Consider the following 25,417-nt stretch of genomic DNA (forward strand, 5'->3'; position numbering starts at 1 on the left):
CGCAGCGTGGGGTGCCCAGGCCCCCTGGCCCATCCATCCACCCACCCCAACCCCTAACACTCCCCACCGTGCTGGCTGTCGGTCCTCCCCACCACCCCCTCCGGGCCGGGGAGCTTGGCATCCCTGGCCCAGCCCTGAGGGCAGAGGTGGGTCCACCTCAAAAGAAAGCCGGTACCCCGCCGCCCTCCCCGCCTCGTCCCGAGCCGCGGTCGTGGCAGGAAGGCCGCCCCAGGGCACCCCCGCCAAAGCCGGGCCCCTCAGAGGAGGCCGCCGGACCCGACCCCAGCCCCCGCCATGCCCCTGCGAGGTTCGGTGCCCGCCGTGTCACGGTGGCCATCGCTGAGCGGAGCGGAGGGAAATGGGCGGGCGGGCGAGGGCCGCCCCTCCACCCCGACGCCACCAGGACGGGGGTGTGTGTGTGGGGGCCCAGGTCGGGCGGCCCCGCGGGAGGGCGCCGGCCCCGCCCTCTGCCCGGGTGGGCCTCTGGGCGGCGGTGTCCCCGCGGCGGCGGTCGGGGCGGGCAGGTGAGCGGCCGAGAGGCGAAGCCGCCCCGAAGGGACCGAGGAGGGTGAAGCAGCGGGGAAAACAAGCCGCTAAGGGAGGAGCCCTCCGGGGAAGCCTCGCCCCCCTCGTCGTGTGTCCCTCCTGGCCGCGGGGAAGGTGACCCGGGAAGATGGTGACGGTGGTGACGAAGCTGGTGCACTACCTGCACCTGAGGTAAGGGCGGGCGAGCGCGGCCACCGCCCCGCTTCTCCCGCCGTTCGCCACACCCGGGCCCGTCCCACCGGGACACCCGGGAAACCGCCGGGACACCCGGGAAATGGCCGGGAGCGGTCGTTCGGGAAGGAGGGAGGGAAACGAACGGCAGCCCGAGGGCTGGCGGGGCGGGTGGGAGCGTGTGCGCCCCCGCAGTCGGTGCCCGACGCCGCCGGCCGCCGCCGCCCTCCCCGCGGCGTCCCCAGGCGGCGGCTGAGGCGGGTGCGGCAGCGCAGGCGGGACCGGAGGGAGCTCCGTGGAAAATATCGGGTATTATTTCGCAGTCTGAAAAGTTGATGTCCCTGCAGTACTCGTGTGGCATAATTGTGATAGCACGAATTAGACAAATTGCCTGTTTCTTCTGTTTTTGTACGACTTCTGGCGGGATGTGTTACTATGCCATTTTCCCCAATATCATCTATTCTCATTAAAATTTAGCAGCTAAATACAAATATTATTGCATTGAATGGAGAGAAAGCAAAAAAAAAAAAAAGGCAGTCCTGGTGGTGTTCCACGTATATTTTGTTGAGTCACAATTTTCTCCTGTATATGCATTGAAAGACTTGATCAAAAACATAAAGAAAATGCATCGAGAGGGAGCATACATTGAGCCAGAAATTTAACTTGTGAAAGTGCTGATATTTTTGTGTAGCATTTTCACATAAGGCGTGCCAACTCTGGGAACCAGTTTCATTAGCTGAATTTTTCCAAGTTAGCCATAGGAATGAGTGGGATAAAAAGGCAATCGATTGTACTGTCACTTTTTATTGGTATGATTTAAGACTTGATTCCTAGGCTATCTGCCATCTCTAGATATTTTTTAAACAATTATTAAATAGTAATACTTTGGCATGAATTACGTGAGAGAAGCATGTAATGTCACCTGTTTTTTCCAATAGGTTATTTTAACTGTTAAAACTCTTTAACCTATTCTGCAAGCCTAACCACAATCACAGCTCTGATTTTATAAATTTGTGTGGCTTTATGCTGCCGTTCCTTTGCTGGGCAAATAGAGAAGGAAGTCAAGAAGGAAAAATCCCTGCAAATTCCTTACGCCTGCCTGGCTTCTCTTGTCCTCCTCTGAACAGTGGTTATTTGTTTAGCAGCATATTACTGCTGGTTTTGAACCAGAGCCTCATGGCTCTATTTGCTTTATAAGCATCAGGCAAAAAAAAAGTTAAAAAAATCTCAGCCTCAAAAACTTTATAATATAAAGGGAAATAGGAAACAGTGAATAATGCAGACAGATGAGAGAATGCAGTAAAGCAATAACGCTATGTTCTTAAATCAGCAGCAGCCTGATCACTGTCAAGTCTTTTGTAGGTGTCATGAGAAAGGATGCAAAGAGTCTAACAAGTTTACAAAACTTAAAGAAAGCTCTTCTCATGCTGGATGAGCATCAAGGTATCCAGAAAGTGTGATGAGCTTCTCTCAAAATTTAACAAGTGCATGGACACTGACCTGGCCAGAGGCAGAATTTGATTATTTTAGTACTGAGTGAAAGAAGTCAATAAAATTAGGGAAGATGTTAAAAAAAGTCCAGAAATTTGCTTTTATAGGAGAAGTAGAGCTATTGGAGATGTGGCTGCAAAGGGACATGCAGTAAATGCAACAGGTGAAGAAACTGAATGTTATCGTCCTGAATGAACATGAGCTAAGATAAGTTTCTGTTTGTCAAAGCTAAATAAGAGGATAGATACTTCACTGAGTATTGCTGGAGTGGTAAATAGTAGCATTGTCTGACAAGACATAAGTGGGCAAGAAGCGTTCCCTGAAACCAGTACACATCAGCGAGACAGAGCATATTTGCACGCAGAACAGATCAGGGAAGGGGACTCATTTATCTTTAGTGAGTCTACAGGCTTAAAGTGCAGCTTGATTTTTAGCAAAATCACATAATGCTTTTGTCCATCCACATCACAAAATCGTGACAGATAGGTGGTGGATTTTTGAATCCATGCCAGTCAAACATGAACAGCTACTATCAGGCATTACAGTGTGCTTATTCTTTGCATTTATTAGCAAGTGACCAGCAATATAGCAATGAACCCAGAAAACAGTAAAGTAGAAAAGAGAGTGCATAAATATGAAATTGTCTGACATATTCTTGAAATACTATAATTTATGAGCTCTGATTAAACCATTTTAGTAGGTTTCTGGCTAGCCATGGAATAATGTTTTTCCTATACGTGAGGATGGAAATAGTTAAAAACCAATTAGCAGCCAGGAAACTGAAAAATAGTCTGGGAAAAGTGCTCATCATCAGCATTTTCCCTTTTTGTGCCCTGAACGCAGCATACACAGAAATGCTAAGGGTCAACTGTTGTCTTCATATTCCATGTAAATTCTTAACCAGCGAGGCCTGGTCCATGAATTGGATTTTAAGGTTCTGCCACAGTTAAGTGAACAAATATTATGCTAATATGTCATAAGAAAAAGATGTTTGAACGTGAAAGACTGTACTTAATGAGTTTATAAGACTACAGTTTGTGGCAGGATTAGACTATGCCAATAAAATAGTACACCAGGCAGCCCAAACAATTGCTATAATCAGATCCTTAGAGAATCATAATTATCCCCTTAATTCAGTACTTACTGAGAAATGGGTAATTAATTCAAATCACTGTAAGACTTGCACAGTTAGCAGGAATGTGGACATCATAGGAGTCTGTCTTACCTTTGAATTTGACACCTTGCGAAACATAGGATCCTGAAGTTACAGGAAGAAATTACAACCTTGGGCACTATGCAACTGTTCTAAAAGATGCCCTTTCTGAAAATCAGAAGTAAATACAGTACTCATACTTGTTAGAAGAAATCATGTAGCAATACTTGGTCTCTTCACTTACCTCGACTAATTAGCCCTTATAGAGGATAGTTCTGTACCCATGTAAATCCTATTCAGCTTGGTCATAAACTTCTGAGTAGTTTCAGTCAGACAAAAGCAGGCTCACTGAATAGGAGTGGATCAGTCAAGAAATAATTGTAAGAATACTAAATTATGTTCTCAGCAAGGTGAGATGTTTTCCTATCAATATATTCTGTATAATTATCTCTACATAAATAAAGGTGGTGCACCAAGTGAAAGCAGAGCAGTATACAAAAAATGAGATGAGCAGTGATTCTTGAGAACAACTGACAAAGGAGACAGCGGCAGATAGAGCAGCTCCCAGGGACGCCACCAGGCAACACAAGCAAACTGAAGACAAAGACGTAGACTTATGAATGTAAGACATTCACAAGGCGTGTGAAGACTCGATGCTACCAAGGAGATTTCCACACTAAATTGTGTTGCAGAAATTTGAACTGAAGCATGGCTGTGGTAGTTCCTCATTTTAGGAAATGAAAAGGATTAAGTTACACAGGTGGAAAAGAGCAGTCCCAGGCCTGAAGTGCTTTTTTGGAAGTTTTTGTTATGAATTAATTATCTATTTTTATAACCTGCCTCTGAAAGTGGTCACATGAAATGCAACATGATTGTTAATTGAAGCAGCAACTAAGACTGTTTCAGAGTGGTTGTGAGATCCCTGCTTTTATATGTGAAATTGTTATGTCTTTGAAAGGTTGTCCAGCAAAGAAAAAACTTCAGCTAATATTGTCAGTCACATCTTCCGTCATCTGTCTGATTCCAACATCTTTACACTCAACAAGAGGTCTCACTGAGGTTGTGCAGGCTTTGGTATGAGCATGGACTTAAGGATCTGCTTCTTAAAAATCCATGATCTGGGTCTGCATGGTTCAAGATGTGGCCAATGGACTGAATCCTACCTGGGGAATGTTTCTAGCTGGCCTGACACATTTTACTCAAAGGAGCCTGAGACCAAAAGTTTGGACAAAACACTGTACTGCTACTACAACACCTCAGCATGTGGCTGTGCATGGTTAGCTTGAGGAAGGAGCAGAGAGGAGAGAGGATGAGGAAGCAGAGAGAGGAGCATGACTTCCTCCCGCTTAGAGGTCCAGCAGATGTTGAAGCTGCTGACATTGCTGTTACAAAAACACAGTCTGTACCTCTTGGTTCAGCATCCCTGGCTACCTACTTGGACAAAGTGTTCACTGCTGAAACTCCTTTTTCAGAAGTTTCATGTCTCTTAGAGAGAGCTCTCTAGAGAACTACCATGCTTCTTGAGTCTAACTGGATGTCCTTGCCTCCACTCTTCTGGCAGTTTGGTACCAGTCTGGCCATCTCCGATAGATAAATAAATGATACAGGGTTCTGCTGAGTGCTGCAGGTGAGGTTATACAGCACAGGTGTTATTTTATGGCGCCCTGTGCTCTTGCACCAGCATACAAATGGTCTGCATGGACCACTGCCTGGTCTTTGATTCTTACCAACCTCTCCTCCCCCTTCAAAGACAAAAGTATACTTGTACATAATTTTGTTTCATTTGTAAATTTATAGATTAAAACAATTAACATATTGAGACACATAGACCTGAAGTGACGTTGTTGACTTCTGAAGTTCTCGAGTTCATTTTCTTTTAGAAGCTGAATGTGACTTTAACATAAGATGATTTTTTTTATATTTAATGTAGCTACTTTCTATTGCTTCTTCCACTCTAGTGTAGGAACATAGCACAGGAGGATGCTAGGTTGGGAAGAACTTCCTAGCTCACTGAGTGCTACCTTGCGGCTTATAAAAAAGCTACCATCTTTAATCCAGTTTGTAAACATACTGAGTTTTTTTAAAGATTATATTGTTTGTGCTTCTTGATGGGTGTGCTGGAACCTTGCTCCTCTTCATAGTTAGAAATGGATTTGTAATTTTCAACCTACCGTTGCCAGTGGAAAGTTTCTATGTATTTCTTTTGTATCGACATTGTCGATTAACTTAAATGGATTTTCCCACCCAGGATATCTATGTTTATGAGTACTTGGAAACAGCAGTTTTATTGTTGCTTCTTACTTGCTCATGCTGAGTAGATTCTGCGTTTTCCAATGTGGTTGTTCATGTTTGAATATGTCTTTTTTGAATATGAGTGATCAGAAGTGATGCCATAATTTTAAGTAATGTCTGATCAATGTCTGTGATGATATTAAAACTTTGCTATCTAGCCTGATATAGCTAGATACATGTAGGACTGCATAGGCCTTTTTTATTGCTGTTCTGCACTGTGTCTCATTGGTTGCCTTCTGACCAATTAATATCTGTCATTTCAAACTGATGAGTCCCCTGGCTTATAGCATAAAATCTAGTTATTAAGCCTATTAAATGCATGCACTTGTGTCTCTCTTTTTTTTTTTTTTTTTTTTTTACAGTCCTGTCATTCATCCATTTTTCCTATATAATATCCTGGACTTTCTCTAAATTGGTATCCCTTATTTCATACTAGCAGTAAATTTCAAATTTTTCTTTCTGTGCCAAAGTTATGAATGAAAATGTTAAATAATTAGTAAGAGTGAACCTTGAGAAATTTTAACAAGAAGACTCCCTTTCTCCCAATATATCAAATCACTTTTTGATGTGATGTATTGCTGTCACTTTTCAGCGAAGTCTTTCCCCAGTTTACAAACTTGCACTGTTCCCCATCTCCTGTTTGTGTAACTGTGTATGTAGTTATGCTCCTTGTATGTTACAGTGTCAAATGCAATACTGAAGGCCATATAGGTTAGATCTGCTGCAGCTTCCCCATCTTTAATACAACAAGTTATTTTATAACCAAAATCTGTATTTACCTTGGAAAAATCATGATTCGGGTTTCCATTTACCTCTGTGTCTCAAAACATCCTTTCCTTTGAAGTTCTTAAAAAGACTTGAAAACTATCAAGCTCACAGTAACAGGTGTGAAGTTGCCAGTTTTTTCTGTTTTTCTGGTTTGTATTTGTTATGTTGACATTCTCTGTTAATGTGGCATCACTTGAGTCGATAGATTTTTTAAATTACTTACTACTGAATTCATGGGTGAATTGTTTCAGTATTTGGGGCAGGAGGTTATCCTGTCTAGCTTAATTTTACCAAACTTTAAAAACTTTTCTTCTCATTGTCCTTACAGAAGATTGAGTCAACGTTTTAGGGTGGCCATGCCAGCATTATCTTTGATCTCAACTCCATTCTTATTGTGTAGCAACTTCACTGCAATCTCATTTATTTCTTTTCTCTATCCTGTCAAAGACTAGTATGTGTTTATTTTAATTTATATTGCTAGGTCCCAGGACCTGTCAACTGTCAGGACTCAGCTTGACTTTTGGAAATTCTCATTTTATCCCTACACTTTTTGACCTCTAAGTGTCCTGGTTTGAGGTAAAATAGAACCAAGAACAGAGCTTTCTTGTCATGCGTCATACCGTGTTGTCCCCCATCCTCCGTCTCCTCTCGCCCCCCCGGCCTTCTTTTCTTTTAGGTTTTTTACTCATACTTTATGCCATGTTTAGATAAATCCAGTTTTTCAACCAAAGATGTTGCATACTTGTCAGTTATCTATATGGAGCTGCCAACTCTTTTTCTTCGGAGGTTACTGAACATCTGAGAAGCTCACGGTGAGGGTGTAGAACAAAGAACTCAAGGTTTTAAACTTGGGGATCATCTATGTGTAAGCCCGAACTCTTATTTTTGTTTAAAAGTGACAGGACGAAAAAAAGGCATGCACTCTGCGAAATGCTGTTAGTAAAGACAGACTATTTAAAATAGTTAATTCAGCTAATTTTGTCTGAAAAGGATTCCTGAATAATTCTGTATCAGCTCTGCAAAGATATCACCCTCTTCCATCAGCACACTTGTCTTGAAAAGGGGGTATTTGTTCATTGCTGCTTTGAAACAGCTTAAACCACTTTCTGACCAATCTATGCTAAATGAAAAAAAAGTTCTCAAAGTGAATTAAGAGTGGCCATCCAGCAGTTTTCATTCGATTAAATTTGACTAGCTCTTTGACTAAAGAAGACCATCACCGATGTTGTGTTAGCATTTCATTTCTCACTGTTCTGCTCCATGTGATACCTCATGGAAACCACACAAAGGCGGGAGGATTGTCACAGACCAGGAAACATGAGATGGGACACTCACCATTTCGGCTTTTCCCCAGGCTTACCAGGTGCAATAAAAAGGAAGAGGCACTTGTAGCATTTGGAGGTGGGGAGTGACCCTTGCCACCAAGGAGAAGGCTGGCTGGCAGACATTTCTCAGACTGCGTCCTCTCTTTCTGATCCTACCTGTCAAGCCAGACACAGCCGTGGCTGGGTGGTCCATGTGGTGGCTTTTCCAACATAGGAAAGGAGATAGCTGCAATAGCCGAATAATCATTTCCCTCATTGTGTTAGGGAATACAACAGTAATAACTCTGCAGCACACACATACATCCTAATTCCCTCACTCTTCCTGCTCAGAGGCTTATTTCCTCCAGTCCTTCCTGGTGTATGCTCTCAGCCAGATCCTCTCATCAGCAAAACCAACTGCAATGAATAATTGAAAAACCTAATATTCCCATTTATTTTTTGCTGCACCAGTGGTCAATGGAATTATTGGATACTTGATTCCTATCATGTAATAAGTATAAATTTTTATCAGACTCATTCCTCCTTTGTACTTTCAAAATCACCGTTATAATCTCTGGCCATAAAAAGAAGCCTGTGTGGCCATTGCCTTTCCCTTGGAGGGAAGGATTGCATCACTTTAAGAATTTTCCTCTCTACAGTACAAAGCTCAAAATGAGAAACACTGCTGCATAAAGTAAGCTTTGAGAGATCAGAGATTTAAAGCAGGAGCATGAAGTACAGTGAAAATTACTAGAAAATCCACTCAAGAAAATAGTACAGCCAAGCACATTTTACTTACTAGAAGCCAGCAACCCAGAACAGCTCTTAGCCACTATATGTCCCCTGAGCTGTGGGAGTTTGAATAATTATCAGATGGAGTAATTAGAGACTGAGTCATTTTGTGGAATTACTGATATGTAAGTCAAGCAATGTTATGGCAAGAAGTTGGTGACTTTCTAAAAAAAAGGGTATATAATTGCAGTTGTAAAAGATATTCTTCCCAGTGAGCATAGTAACAAGTAGAGAGAGAAAAGAAACGCATACTAATTAAAAAAGTCCACCCAGGCTGAAACACAGAATACGAGAAAAAACAAGTGGCAAGAACGACATTTGGAGGCAAGCTCAACGCAAAGATGTGCAGCCAAAATGAAGTAGTCATAGACATTCAGTACATTTAGCAGTTTTAAGGACAGAAGCCTTCATACTTCACGTCTTCCCAAAAATAAGCTTGAAGTCAAGGCAAATATTATTTATTGAGTTAAAAATTCTGTTTGTTTCTTCCTTACGGCCAGTCTAGCCAGGAGAAAGATTTTTTTTTTCCTTTTGTTTGCTTCTGGTTTGTTTAATACTGCTTCCAACGTTGGAATGTTTGTAGGTGGTGAAGTGGCAGATCTCCTCACGCCCTGGGCAGAAGCATGTACTGACATTGCCATAATTCCCAAGGCAAAAATGCTTATGGATTTGAACAAAGTAATGAGACCCAGACCTGCTTACCTTTGCTTACACGTGCCCTCTCTTTCCTCCCTTTTCTGCAGAACTGAAGTTGCTTCTAACAGAAATGAGAGGACAGTCCCTCCTCTTCGCAAGTGCAAACCAACTCCTGTAGTCCGTTCTATAATGCTATCTAATTCTTTAATTTTTCTCCAAAATCCAGATTTCTGGAGATGGCTTATATGTGATTGAATCTGAGTATCAGAATCTGCAAGTAAACATGAAAGAAGCCAGGGACGTATCCGCCACATAGTCTGTATGCAGTTTGCATTGCAGCTGTGCGGAGGAACTTGGTGTAGGAGATGGATACGGAAATGCAGAATCCAAGAACTGTGGATGGTGCTGCATCAGATACTTAATTTGTAAAGGCAGGAATCCAAAAAACCTCAGACACTTCAATAAAAGAATCATTTTGTCATGTAAGCAAGGGTAATTTAAATAAAAATATTGTTCCTTTATGTCTGAAGTTGAAAGGTCAGATAGATTTTACTGTGATGCTAAGACATGGTTTTTATATTCAACTTTAAACAAATGCTAATTGCTAAAAATACCACATAACTGAATGAACGTGGCAAAAGAAGTATTTGTGGAAAAACGACAACTTCTGTGAAGGAACTCAAATTACTAGAACAATGTTTTTTGGCACAGGAATTATGAATGCTACAAATCAACGTTCAGCTATGTGTATGAGAGTCAAATAATGAAGTTTTAAAAAAACCTCAACAGTCTGTACTCACTATTAAATCAAGCAGAAAACAATAATTTCATTAAATGGTACAACTGACAGAGGAACTGTGGAATCAGAACTCTGATTCCTGCCAAATATTTTGCCAGATAAAATCAGTAGGAGGAGCAGTTTTATAGTCCTTGGTTTTCAGAAAAAGCAGCGTTTACTAATGAATTTATAGGACGTTCTTGGTATTCTTGTTGTTTGAAATAAAACTATGAAACTCCTATGTATATTTTATTATGATGGACCTAACATGAAAAAAGCCTCAAGTACCTATGGCAAGTTGTGTGAAGTAGGTTCATTAGACCCAGCTAAAATTTGTAGTAAGGGACAGCATGCAGGAAAGTGAACTAGTGGTTTAGTTCACGCTTTGCAAAAGCGTCACATTGAACTCGTTAAAATGTCTGCGGTGATCACTCACTGGAAATGGAATAGCTTCAGTTGAAAATTGGGATCCTTGCTGGAAGTTTGTGCTCATTCAGGTGAAGACAAGAAAAGGTGACACTTGACCATCAGAAGCGTGTAGTGCTTTACCCTTTAATAATACTTCTATCATACTTTTGTGTGGATACAAAAGTGAACAAAGATTGGAGATACAAATAGTATTCAGTGGAAAGAAGGCTAGACCACCTTTAAATAAGAATTATAAACCAAATTAACGCTGTTACAGTAGTATATTGTATGTCCTCTTTGTCTTGACCTGGTGGATCAACTTTTATTCTGCATGCTGTTGTGTGATATACATTTAACACCAGTTAAGGAATAATAGAAGTCCAGCAGTCTTTAGTGTTTCTGTGAACTTTCTGTGAATCTTTCTATTGCTGTGAATAAGAAATTGACTGTCTAAAGAGAAAGTAATATGCGTTATTTTGTATCTCACAAGTCTTACCCTTTCCTTTGTGAAGAAAAGACTCTGTTCGAGCCTCTCACCCCCAGAAGGGCCATTGACTCCTCTGGGTGGAGGCATCCATTGCAGTCTGGGTTGCTCAGATCTGCAGGTGATCGTGCATGTGCAGAAGACAATTACAGTTGTGATAACATCTGACAACTAGCAGGGAAGCGTCCTTTAGAACCACTTTTGGTCTGACTCAGGTGATTAAATCGAATCTTTGCCAGAGAGGTGAGCTGTGGGACCTTCGCCCCTGCGTGTTACTGGTGTGGGATCACTACAGCAAAGGGTGGGTGCGAGAGGAGAAACAGTCTCCCATGTATTTTTCCTGTAGGAAATTTTAATTCTGTTAAAACAATTTTGGTCTTCTCTGCTCATCACAGTGGAGAAGCATATGGTCCCACATTTAGTGGCCAGTGCTAGCAACAGATTAACATCTTAGATAAATGCTACATTTTGCTATTAGAACAGTAAATGCAATTAGACTCGGGCATAATGAGACAAAAGATTCCATCACCAGAGAAAAGCACATGTTCCCTATGAATTAGAGACCCAGTATTGATTTGTAATTGTATATATGAGATAGAATGGTTTGTATCTCCAATAATCTTTAAAGACTACCATCTGCCTCTAGGCAAACTTGAGAAGGAAACTTAATTTGGATAAAAACCTGCTGCAGATAGTTAATTCAGTTAAGGGATCAATTTCTAATAAAATTTAAGGATTGGTCTGTGTGATAATCCTTTGAGCTACCTGCAGCAGCAATTTTGTCCTTATCTTTTGTTCCCCACAGTGTCATGGTGGCACTCAGCTTTCTGTTAAGTGATATACCCAGTATGGTCAGTAACAAAATTGAAAGAATTTTAAAATGAATGCTATCATAATAGTAATAATAACAGTAAAACTCATCAAAATATAGATGATAATAATGCAAGTACATTAAAATATACCTTTGTTAAATGTAGTAGTGATATGAGGTAAGTAGAAGTTTTTAACATTATTTTAAAAATAAGAATTATCAATGCATGCACGTGTCGCACACTTGCTACAAATGGGATCGCCAAAGACCTTCAGTGTTACGGGATAAGACAGACATGAAATGAGGGCAGAACAGAAGTGTTTGAGTAAATGTCAGTTTGAAGCGTCTTCTCCATCTTTCAGGACTGCATTTCTGCTCCTGACCAGGAGCGGTTTGCATGCAACAAACTCCCTGGTATAGGCAGACTCCCTCTGCACTCTGTGTTCTTAGCGATCTCCTGTGAACTCTCTCACTCAGCAGAGTATACGGTCCATTTCAGTTTGATAAAGAGGAAAGCATGATGACCTGTATATCCTAGATTGAAGTGTAGTACGGGGTGTTATGTTTTCTTTCAAGGCGTATTTAGGACTAATGCAGAGATACCATTTTAATGTTTCGGGCTTCGTGTTGCTATCCATTTAACAGTTTACATCAGATTTATAAATCCTTCATGACATTTTTGCTAAAGGAAACATTACTTCATCTATTACACTGCTAACAACAGCATATAATTTTCTTAGGTAAGTCAGAAGTTCAGGCCAGTGGCAGAGGTTAGCTACATTACTCATTTGTGATGGAAGAAAAGCCTCTATTAATGCTTATGCACTCAGATTAAGATGACTTGAATGCTGTAATGCTTCCTGTTCGACTGTTGGCATCATGCTGCCATCTGACAACAGCTGTTTCCTCCTAAATCTAATGGAAAAAAAAATGTGGTACATTGTTGGTTTCACTATTACAAGCTCAGTCATTCCAATTCCAATTCCAACCAACATTGTTCTGCACCAACACTTTATTTTTAGACCTGTAGTTAGGAGCGTGCCGTGTGGAACAGCAGGATCCAAAACTTGTCATGAGGAAAAAAACCCAGGCATTTGGGGCACATAAGAAAATGAGTAAGCTTTGCATGTCGTGACACTTTGTAATTGCCACTCTTGGCATAAAGCCAAGCGTGAAGTTCTGAGTCTTTTGAAGCTACTGGAGCTGGAAGATCCTGCCTTGGAATTGGACAGTGACATCTGGCTGACATCTCTGTATTTCCTGCTAGCTGCTACTTTCAGGACATGAAATTACATTTGCTTCAAGTATTCCCTGAGCTTCAAATTGTTGGGGTACTTAGGTGAAGCTTGGGATTCCGAAACTCATCTATGAGAATCTGATTTGGACACTGTTGGATCATGATCCCATCCTAAGTGCTGGTTTGACTACATTTGGTATTGGAAATAAAATAAAGGTTTGCTGTTCCTTGAAGGCAGAAGCCCGAACATTTGTATTTTTTAAAAAAAAAACAACTGCTTTTGATTTGGTGATGCATAGAAGAGAGACCACTGTTGGTTGCAAAGTGGGAGAATTCAGTCTGAAGATCTGTCCCTTTTTCTGAGTTTAGCTTGGGAACACAATGAAATGAAGACATGGATAAAGGGGAGCAAAAAAAAGGGTCACATTGAAAGTCAGGCAAGTAATTCTGTACCTTTCAAGAGTGAGAACTCGGAACTGAAGGATCCCTTGAAATACTTTATTATAATTTCAGGTGAAGTCCTTTGAAATGAAAATAGGGACATCCATATTTACAAGAACAATGATGCCTATAGAAGGCACCTGTTTTGCACCCACTGTTACCCAGCACTGTGTGTGTGTGCTGTAGATCACGCTAAGGATACCACTGTTTCTAATACACGGGAAGAGGGGAAAGGATTATGTGAGTGTCAGTTTGGGAATTGTTATGCCCTGATCTGGAGAATTATTATAAACAATCCTGATTATTGACAGCAGAAATACTCAAAGCCAGCTCTTGAACTTTCAGCAGCAGAACTCTCACCTTCTGCTAGGGAAAATGGGCTCATGGTCATGGGCTCCCAAAATCCACCTACACCAGCTCAGTAACTGTGGAGGGAAGTGAAACAAAACTGCTGTCTGTTTTGCAAACCACAAAATATTCCTAATAGCAGGACAGAAAGGAAAAATGGTCCTACTCTGCTGGCTGCTCTTCCTAGCAGATACATGCTAAAAGAAACAAAATTCCTTACTTCATGTTTGAGGATGATAGTTTCACAGGCTGGAACACAACATGGACTGGCCGCACAGAGACTGAACTTCTCATTTGCTTTTAGAATTGCGCTCTGGAGTTTGTGCAACCACTAATTTGTGATTCACAGGATCTTTGAAAATACTCTCTCATTAGCTAAGATTCATGTGAAGATTATTAGCTTAGCAAATCACTGGATTCTGCAGTGCTCTCTTGTGTTAGCTGCTTCCAATAATGAGACTTTGCATGCAAATACAAATAGTTGGGGGAAAATAAAAATATTGCAAGCCCTACTAGATAGAATTAAATTTTGCAGGTATTTTTATTGCACTGAAGAATGTATGAATAGTGAACAAATGTTTAGGGATGAAATGGAAGGAAACAAAATATGGAATGCTCTGCTTATATTAACGGGCTGTTGTGTAAACTGTGTTTAATACCATCTTTAAATGGGTGAGTTCCTGTGAGTATTCTCAAGGTGGGTTTTTTTATTTGCTCTATCTACCTTGTTTTAGTCTGAAGTAAATATGGCTTATTTAAAATGCATTCTTAGGTTTCAGCCCTACTGCCTCAAACATAACACCAAAACCAAGTGATCACTGTGAGAGTCTGTGTTTGCATCAGTATGAGCTGGATTATGAGCTCTGGGTATGCACCTGCATGTAATTTTTCAAAGGACATAAGAGTTGATAATATATGCTGACATTTTATAGTGAGAACAGACCTTTTTTTAGAAAGTCTTCAGTCCAGAGGTATTCTTAGTATTTGTACTTTTTGCTATAGCAAAATGTATTTAACAGTTGTTAACTCTAAATATCGCTCAGAAATTTGGAGTGATGCAGAGGATGTCTTTCTGTTTGTCAGTTGACAGTTTTGATGTTTACATTTCCAATCAGGGCATAAATACAACAGTTTCACCTGACTAAAATGCACCATTAAAATTTAAATACATGTTTATTTTGCTAATACATAATTCACTGAATTAAGATAACACTGAACATCCACTATGAGCTAAAAACTTGGCTTACAATTTAGAAAGGGGCCTGTGTTCTGCAGATAAGTACACTGTCAGTGTTATTCTGTGTTTAACATATTTCAGCTACAGGGGTTAGAATTGAAGAATTATTTCGTTTCTGCAAAGTGGGATGAGGCCAACGTGTGCATCACAAGATGCAGGTTTAGGACTGAGTTCCTGAGAGTTATTTGTGACCACGGCATGTTAAATGTGATCCATATTTCCTCGAATGGTGATGCTTTTAAATCTAACCAGAAAATTGTATCCTCAGAAAATTCAAGAAATTAAATCATAAAGTTAACAGGATCTGTTACTTTTTAAAAAAGTTATTTTTTAAAATAATGAAATATAATAAAAGTTTTTTGCTACTGTCTTGTATACTGAATCATAATTTGTATTTTTTTGTCATTCATACGCATTTGCACTGCTTCAATTGTTGCAAGGAAACAGAATTATTTTAAATTATGGCCTATTTGAACATAAAAGTAACTCTACTGGATTGAACCAGAAGTCCATCTATCTGGTATCCTCCTCATGTTTAAAAGACACCCATACAAGAGTTTTAAAGCAAGGCCAACATTCCCAGTGCTTTCACCAGCTTGTAGCCGTATGCTGCCAGGCAACTCCTGAGCCAGATGGTCTTTCTATGTATTTAGTAATAGTCCATGGATTTCTTTCCGCGAACACATCCGGTCTTGCGGAGAAGCTGTGTAAGCTTTTAGCTTCCCCAAATCCTGTGGCAAGCCATTCCACTGCATAATGACACACTATGTGAAATACCACCACTTTCTGTTTGTTTTGAATCAGTTTTTTCATTGTAGTTATACTTAATTCCCCTTAGTTATGGTGCTGGAAGAGACACTGAATGATCCATTGATGTGAGTCTTCTTTTTCTTCCCTTTGAGGTTTGTAGCTTACTAATTTAGGTCCCAGTGCTCACCTGCAGGCCACCTTCTCTGCCCTCTTTTGGGGTTTTTTTCATGGTGTTGTTGTTTGTTTTTTTTTTAATTGATCCTATAATTATAGTAGCTGGCAGTAAAATCACTAGGATTACTTGTATGAGCAAGGTATACCCAACTAAGCCCTAAATTAGAAATGGTATTTAATATAGTTTAAATCTGAATATTGTTTAAACATAAAAGCAGCTTCCATTGCATTTTGTTTGGATGTTGGGGGCAATCATCCTCTTAAGAGAAAACCTGATCTGACTGTACAATTTAGGCCAATATTTGTTATTAATGCATATTGTTTACTTCAGTAAGAGTATGTTACACCAAAAGAGTTTGCCATGTACTTTTATGGCTTAAAAGACTTCCTGACATACACTAAGTATAATACAGAAAGTGCCATTGGTAGATTTGTAAGTATATTCCCAGTATTTTTCTGTGGTTTGCTTTATGCCTATAATTTAAGAATGGTACATAATCATGTATTCCAACACTTTTGCATTTTCTATCCATAAATGTGAATAATACAAATTATAATACACATACTGGGTCCTCATGCTTTGAAATTCGGGTCCTTGCAAAGCAACTGTGATTAAGCTTCATTTTAAAATATTAGCCTCGCTTTTCTTTAAAATACTTATCTGCAGTCAAAAGAACGAGAGATTAGGTTGACTAAAATAGCTACAATATTCTGAATAGAATAGTTAAAAGTAGGGAATTCCACTGACTGAAGCAGGATACTTGAAGCCCTTGGAGGCTGGCATTCATGGTGGCGGGATGTGGCAACATCCTAAAGTTATTACCATTTCACAGCTTGTTGGCAGCTAAAAAACAATGTACTTGCTTCATGGGGAAAAACAACATTCCAGTTTTGCCCATGTAACAAGTACTTTAGGCAGCACTTAAGACGTTTAAAACTATTATGGTTATATATTGTAATATATATTTCTGCATAACATTACAGCACACATTATACATTGTGCTGATTCCTTGTGAAAATATCTTCCTGTTATTACTGTAATGAAATGCACTTTGCATAGATAATGTTGTAGAACCTGATGTTTCCACAAATAGATAACTCTCAAACTGGGGCTGGGAAAAAGAAAAATCTTCAGCTTAACTCTGCTCTTATGAGCATCTGCTTTTATTATAACAACAATAATCTTTTATAGAAATTTTGTCTTAATTTTTAGTGATGCCCCAAAGCAACTGAAGGGAAGAAAGTAACAGGCTAAGAAAATAAAAAAAGAATGATTTTGGCAGTTCCCTTTCACTGTTTATTCGTGACCAGGTGCCCCAGAAACAGCATACAGACATGTGGCTTTGTGCTGATTCTTTGGTAAAATTAAAACTAATACCTGAAGTATCTGAAGGTTCAGTGGCTGAAGATTAATTTTTCTCAATTTTGTGAGTGTTTTGTGGGTTTTTGCACTCTTAAAAACTGGCCTATGTCAATGAGAAATGTGATTTTTTTAATAAACAATAGCTATACTAGTAAAAGCCCTACAGCAGCTGCAGTAGAAAAGCACTTTATATCGCTGCAGCCACCGAAACACCTGAACAGTTATTAAATGTTACAATTATGCTTATATTGATAAAATTTATCTATGCTATGGTCGTCTTTTTTCTTTACCCATTCTGGAAGAGTCCAACTGGTAAAATTGAAGTGTAGAAGGCCTTAATGAGAAACTCCCTTTCCGTAATTCTTCTAGTTCTTTCGGGAAGTGCACTAGATACTGGATAATGTTGATAAGTGCCCTGCCTGACCTGTACATGTCTTCCTGAGTGTGAAGGGGAGAGGGAGCTGGCACCTGGTAATCCCGTCATTTCAGTGGAAGCATTGGGAGGAAGAATAGTCTGTGAATCCTTGCAGAGTTTCACATTGATGTTCCCTTCTCCCACCTACTTTTTTTTTTTACCCCAATGTAAAGGTGGTATAAGTTTTTGACCATATTGCTGTTTCATAAAAGACCTGTGTAGTACAAAGAATGATGTTGAAATAAATCATAGAATCATAGAATCAAAGAATGGTTTATGTTGGAAGGGACCTTAAAGGTCATCTAGTTCCAATTCCCCTGCCCTGGGCAGGGACACCTCCCACTAGACGGGGCTGCACCAAGCCCCATCCAGCCTGGCCTTGAACACTTCCAGGGATGAGGACTCCACAGCTTCTCTGGGCAACCTGTTCCAGTGTCTTACCACCCTCACAGTAAATAATTTCTTCCTAATATCTAACCTAAATTTCCCCTCTTTCAGTTTAAAACCGTTACCCCTCATTCTATCACTACATTCCCTTATAATGAGTCACTTCCCATCTTTCCTGTAGGCCTCCTTTAGGTACTGGAAGGCTACTGTAAGGTCTCCCCCTATAAGATCAAATGGTGATCTAAACAAAAAACGCAAACAAAAAGCAGAATCAGAAAATATTTGGTCATCCTATAATTATCCCCAATGAAAAATAAAAACACAAGGAAAAAGCAATTTAAATATTACAAATGTTTTATAAACCCAAAACCTAAACAGAGAGCAAACAATTCACCTCATGAATTTATTCATTCCTCAGAAGAGAATTTGGAAGCACAAGCTGGCTGGGGGACCATCCAGGTCCAGCTGCACCAGGCTGGCAGCAGAGCAAGAGGACTGATGTCCTGGTAGGAGCCACCATGGAGCCCAGCTCTCCGGCATCCCCTCAGAGATGAGCATAAAGGAGCCCGAGCATCACAGCTGATGCTGAGCTCACAGGACGAGAACTCGGGGCTGAAAGCTTATTCCCAGGAAAATCAATGGAGGCTCAGTCTCTGACTCCGGTGGGGTCAACATTTTGCTTCACGTGCTCTGGCTGTTGAAAAGCTGCTCTATTTTACTGTCCTGTCGTTTGTAACCCCATTTCCAAAGCCTTTTCAGCCTTTGATGAAGTAAGGCTACCTTCTTCACAAGCACTGATGATCTCAGCTATGGAAATGTGATAATTTCTTGTCCTACACTGAGGCCATTTACCATATAATTTATGAATTTTCCTTTTATCTATGTATTGATATTTATCATATCTGCCCCTACTAAGAATGGAACCTAAGTCAATCTATGGTAATGTCAATTAGGCAATCCAAAAATTTGGAAAAAAGTGTGAGACATTATATGTCTCAATATACAGGCAATAAGGGAGAAAAAAACATTTGGACAATATTTGAGGCTTGCTTGCTTGTTTGTGGCCTGTGTGCTGGTTTTGCCATGCCTCTGATTTGTCCTTCGTTTTGCATCTTGTCCTCTTAAATCTAGATTATACGTGGTAACACAAAGATTATAATTTCCGTATGATTACAGAGGTACTTCTGTGTAGTTGAAGCTTTTGTACATCAGCCAGCAGGTGGCAACGAGGTGAAGGCTCTTACAGGTGATTATCCTCACGTGTACTTCTGTGACATATTCCAAAATGAAGTTAAATTAAATAGGTGCCAAATACCCTCAAGAGCAGCAGAGCCGATGGTATCAAAAGTATCTTCTTTGTAGTATTTTCTACCCGATTTCATTGTCATGCACACTCACATACAAGAAGAGTCTCTTCAGTGAGAATTTGTGAAATACCTTAAATTACTGAAAGTGCTTACTTCTTATATTCCCATTTTAAAGGTGGTAAAAATTTAGTTTGGAAAAAGAGGTAAAAACAAAAGAGTTTTTGCAGCCTGCTTACTATACAGGGATTGCTAAAATGCAAAACTACTGATAAAGAGATGATACTGTGGCTGGACAAGATGCGCCCTTTCAAAAATACTACCTTTAATTGATGCAAAATGTGGTCCTCAGTTCTTTGCCTCTGTCCGTCTCTCATGCACACAAGTTCACAGTATGTAAAGTAATACAGTACTTTCTTCTGTGGTGAAAGATGGATAGAAGAGAGAAGCTGATGATTCCTTCATATTTTAGATTATTTGTCCCATGATAAGAAATGGATGGACTCACGTAAATTCTGAGATAGAAATATTAGTAACCAGAATATAGTGCCTTCTGGCAATTTGATTTTATTTAGTGAAAATACATAAAAATGCATAAGGAATGGTGTTCCCCAATACTGGGAACTGCTTTCTGTCCCTGAGGACAATGCATGCCTTCACTGATGTAAGGCAGTAGCACCATTTCTGTTGATTTTCAAGTGCCAAGATGTAACCTTCCTTCCCTGATCTGAGAGAGCAGTAGCCAAGGGCTGCAGACAGCTCCTCGTCACAGATCAAACCTCAACGCAGCCGCACATCATGACTGCTCACTCGGAGCCCCTCTTCCCTGTGGCAGCCATATGGCTTGGAGCCATTCCCTGGGTGCTCTTCCCTCTTGCTGGTACGGGTGTGCATCCAGCCTCCTCGGCAAACCGCTCCGCTTCCCCAGCCTGGTTTGTGCCGAGCATTCTCGTTCTGATTTTGTTCGTGAGCGTAGGAGTTCCTCCCAGTGAAGCTACCTTTGCATTTCACAGGTTGAAATTTCAGGATACTTGATCACAGGTGCCCTCATAATATTTCTATGTTATGTATATGTATACATTTACATTGCTTTTCCCCGTATGCGTGGTTATTTAAAAGATACTTCAGCTTCTCTTTCTTTTCTATTTTTTTGGCTGGACATATGGTGAGCAGTATTGTACATAGTGTGAGTTATTAAATAGTAAGATACTATATTAAATCAAAGTCAATCTGACTGCTATAACATAAATACCATTTTTTTGTGTGAATATCTTCCAAATGAACTGCAAATGTTATGTTTTTCTTGCAGAAACTACACAGATGATATCCTGATGTAGGCAAACTTTCAAGTTTAGCCTGTAACACCAGCGACTGCTTCCAAAATACACAGCACTTGATAGTATATTCTTGCCTTGTATTTCTGCAGCTCTTGCTGAACTTTGCTTTTCAAACCTGTCTGTCACAATTTCTCTGCAGACAGAGATGAGCAAATTAGCTGCAACAGTGATTTATTAAATTTAGTCATTTGCAACTGTCACAAAGGTACCCTTAGAGCACTGAGGCCTCAGAGGCTACAAATTTGATGCTTTCTTTAAAATTATTTGTGACTAGTGTGTGTGGCTATGCATCAGTCTAGAAATACTCATGAACTTTATGGTTATTGCTAGGTACATGGTACTATAGTACAGCTATAATAGTGCTGGTATTTTTTCAGCTTTCTCACTGGCTGCTTTCAATCACAAAGAACCAAATAAACACTCATATATTCATTTTTTGTACAAATTTTTGCACAAGTATTCACGTTAATTATCCTTGTAGTTGTTAGTCATGAAAGTTAAAGGAGAGTTACTTTTGAATAGTTATGAAGAGCAAATAAAAAGCATCAGAAGTACTTTCAGGAACAAATAAATGTTTTTTTTTCCTACAGTTTATGTTTGTGAATTTCTTTCTTCAAAATTTGGCCTGTCCTTGTTACAGTAATGCTATTAGAAAATAGCTTCCAATCCCAAATATTACATTAAAATTTAATTCAAAATTACAAGTGCTAAGCATTGCTGTCAAAGCTATTTTATGCAAAAGATGTAGAAAAAATTTTGGTTGTGTTAATTGATGATTTTTTACAGACTGCAAGTATAACAGAAACGAGCCTGGTAAGCTGATGAAAAAGGCAAGGCAAGCAAGAATGTGGGGACTTCTATTTCTCCTTCCTGATTTGTCTCTGATACTTACAGACACAGTTTTAAGAGACGTCCCATTAATACGATCTTTCTAAAACTGTAGTCAGGATTTCACATGTGGTTAAAGTATGGTGCCCTTCTTTTGGATTTTAATTGAATTTCTGGAAAATGCAGTTCTGAGTTTATATGAACCATTTTTTAAATTCATATTGAAATCAGAAGATTGTTTCAATTCCAAGTAGCAAAAATAATATTGACAGCTTGAAATATTCCATACTAAGGGTGGCTGAATTGGATTGCATTGTGTAAAATGTAAGAGAAGGAAACGATTTCTTAAAATTTGTTTGGGATAAAAGAGAATGATGCAAAATGAGTAGCTTTGTCAATAAGAAAGAACTAAGAATCTTTTGCTTTGTGTTAACTTGAAGTTTTACTGGGTAATGTTCAGTTTCAAAGCCTTTACAGAGAAGTGGTTTTCTTTCTTACAGCCCATGACTCATGCAATTGTTCCTTGCTTTGTTCTGAGTCATTTCTTCTCAGCTCGTAGTGACATTTCTGGATAGCTCTGGCTTGCTCAGTTTAGGATTTTGTCACAATTTTGATGAGCTTTTCTGACTGACTAAGCTGAGAAGAAACTCCTCTCCTTTGTGGCTGCTGTATGTTCCACTTCACCAGGTGTTTCTGTGCTGCACATTCAGTTGTGATCTAATCTGCAGACAACAGCAAAATTAGAAGTGGAATGAAGAGATGAGCTCCCAGCCAACATGCAGATTGACTTAGTGAACATGTGTGGGAGAAGGCATAGTTTCAACTTCCTAGCAGATGTAGAGTGAAAAAACTATCCCAGCCTCTACTCAAACCTGATCTAAAGCAGGGTGGGGGTAGTCGACCCAGACCATAAACCTCAGTGATGGATACAGCCTGCCTTTTAAAGCAGCAAGTCCTAAGTTTGTTTTCAAATATGTTCTCCGCACTTGCTGGCACCATCTCCATCTCACTTGATGAAACTTCAGCTGGTTAGTTCATCCCCTGAGTTACACCCCAAATGCTGGATATAAGGGTCTACCTCCTGGCTTAAAGGAGAAGAAAGGTGGAGTTGTGAGTTATAGCAATGTTCTCTTCTGCTGCCTCCCCAGTGGGTTTGGCATCGGTTGCAATGTCCAAGAGGAGAGACAAAACCAGGACTTCTGGCATTCATATGACAGCACCCTCACAGCAACAAAGGGAATGCCTCCTACCACTCTGTACTTATCCCTCATAAGAAATTTCGGAATGAGCTTCCCGTGTGTGTTTCGATGTGCAAACTAGTCAGCAAATCTGCTCAAAGTGTGTCATACCCGCTTATGTTCAAGTCAGTCATGGAAGAACTATAAGCACCAATGTGACACAGCCATGAGAAAAGCTAGTGTTTTCCACAATACAGTGTTTGTGATGTAGTCACTAAAGTATTTGTGATATTGTTCATGATCCCAGTTGCTCTATAGAGTTCAGGACCCTCATGCTCAAGAAAGATCAATTCAAACTGGAACAGATGCAAAAAGAGGCAACAAGGATGGTCAGGGGGACAGAAGGTCTTGCTGAAACAGAACCAAAAGCATGTAGCATGTTTAACCCAGAAAAACGCTTTTGAACGGTTATACAGCTGCCTTGTATAAATGTAAGACAGGATTGCACAGGAACATGAGATACCATGCTCCAGACTGTTCTTTTTAATCTCTCTTTCATTTTCATACAGTAGTAGAATATATCTACCTCTGCAGTGAATGCATTCAGTTCGCACCACATCTGGGTGACACTTCAGGAGAATTAAGAAGGACCAAGCCCATTATATTCTGAAAATACAGTGTCTTCATAATTAGTGGCATACGTGAAGTGATAGTTTATAAAACTAAAATTGTATCAAAACTAGCTCAAGGGAAAGAGCGTCCAGTGAAAATCCCTTAGTCCCCAATATTGATGCTGACTTCCCAAAAGTGGCATGAAACATCAGTTGTGATATTAAGTTTTCCCCAAAAGTCCTATACCTCACATGGAGTTACTGCAAAGTGTACTGGATTTATCATCTGTTCTCTGTGTTTGTGAATACAGAAATCCATGCCATTTTATCCCTATTAAATAATGCACCAAAAGAAAGTAAACATAGTGATGTAACAGGAAGCATTGTAGCTTTCAATGTAGTTGAACGTATGGTGAATACTCCTCATAAACAGCCAGATATTATTAGCCCTGTTATATGGACAGGGAAAGGGAAGCAAGAATTGTTATGAGGGTTTGTGCAAGGTCACACTACAAATAAACATGGATAAATTACCCCTACTGAAAGTGATATACCTCTGGGTAAAATTCAGCAGCTGTCTGACCATAAGCTAAAATATAAAGCAGATGAGATGAGAACCTCAGCCACTCAGCCCTCTCCGTGATTTATGTAAGGTAAGCAGATGGGCTGCCATGGGTGAGATCTGAATTTCTCCAGGGGGTACATTCAAGAAAAATCAAACTGGATAAACTGGAATAAATTCATGCGCTCATTAGTCTTCGTATGGATAATCTCAAAAACAGCATCAGTAATTACTATTTCATGTTTTGCAAAGTCATCAGATTAAGAATTACCGAAGCAGCCACCAGAGTGCACCAGATACATTACAGAGCAACTTACAAGAAGAGGGAGGAACGTAAGAAGTGTCCCTCCCTTTTCTTCTTTTCTGCTTTTCTTTTTGCTATGGGAAACAAATCCGGCATTTAAATACGTATGTGGAGGGCAGTGAGGGAGAAGGTGAAAACTTTCAGAAAGCCGAGAGGGTGTCAGTTCTCTTAGCTGTGGCCATGTCTTTGTAGTTACTTCTGCGCCAAGTGTGTCTTGCTTGCTAAATTCCCCCATGTTTCGAGCTGCCTTCTGATAGTATTAGACATTTTTTCCCTAAAAAATCCCATGAAAATTTAAATATAGGATAGACATTAGCTTGCAGGATCAGACCATAAGTGTTCACAATGTGCTGGCTAGTAAACATGTAACCAGCTAAATCTGCTTTTTGCGTCCACGTATGTGTCTTCATCCCCACCTCTGATATTCAGGGATCTGTAAGCTGATCTGAAACACCTCCTACATACCAGTGCTGCACATTTCACAGTACTGACCACTCCACACTGTATATGCCATATGGTGCACTTTGTAACCGAACATTGCGTCTTCCGTATTTTGAAGGGCAACATAAAAGCATTAAAGGTGGAGCTCATCTGACAGATGTGGATGTCTGCATGTGACCTAATCATGTAGTTAACCTGTCTAGTCAGTGGAAATAAATAAACAGTTTTAAAGCGTGCTTCATCTTTGTATCCTGAAGTGGAGGTCTAACATAGGGCAGAGGATTTTACCCTCTAAAAGTGCATTTCTTTAACGAACAAGTGGAGTGTAAAATCACTTGCATGGGTGTAGACATCAAGAGTTAAGTAGCAGAAATCATACGCCAAGTATGTAACCTGTAATATTCTTTTTTTTATATTATTCCTAGCACTGCTTATTAGCAGCTGCAGAACACTATTCACATATGTGGTTCTTTATGTAGTGGAGTGCAGCAATATATGAAGTGTGAAGCTTAATATGGGTTAGATTTCATCTTGCAATATACAAACCACTTTCAATTTCATGTCTTTTCTGGCTGCTGGCTGAAACCCTGGAAACACAATTTGGACAATGGAAGTGCTGCCAGTTTATTTGAATGTGAATTGAGTGAGTTAGCTGATGAGACATCTTCTGCTCAGTTTAAAACCCATCTGAACAAATTTTACAGTAGGTAATGCTAGGGAAAGGATGAAACTCTCCTGCATTAAAAATATATTTTAAAAGTCCTGGAGTAGGGTTGTAATTTCATTGCAGCACCGCATTGGTTGTCTAAACGCTCTGGTTTTGTTTCCAGAGGGATCTCTGGACCTCAGCAGGAATAAATCCATCT

General features: G+C 39.9%; 1 protein-coding gene across 2 annotated transcripts in view; it reads left to right on the forward strand.

Annotated features, from left to right (window-relative positions):
* Positions 1–477: 477 nt before the first annotated feature.
* Positions 478–25,417, forward strand: part of ARHGAP18 (Rho GTPase activating protein 18) — a 104,062-nt gene continuing 79,122 nt past the window's right edge. Inside the window, exon 1 of one of the 2 annotated variants that reach the window (XM_074580751.1) lies at positions 478–717. Coding sequence is in view for 1 of the 2 variants with exons in the window: in XM_074580746.1 (XP_074436847.1) it covers positions 674–717 (44 nt within the window). In the remaining variant the exon portion in view is untranslated. The remainder of the gene's footprint in view (positions 718–25,417) is intronic. The other variant, XM_074580746.1, reaches the window with a different exon arrangement.

Source organism: Larus michahellis, chromosome 3, assembly GCF_964199755.1.
Source record: "Larus michahellis chromosome 3, bLarMic1.1, whole genome shotgun sequence".
Taxonomy (NCBI): domain Eukaryota; kingdom Metazoa; phylum Chordata; class Aves; order Charadriiformes; family Laridae; genus Larus; species Larus michahellis.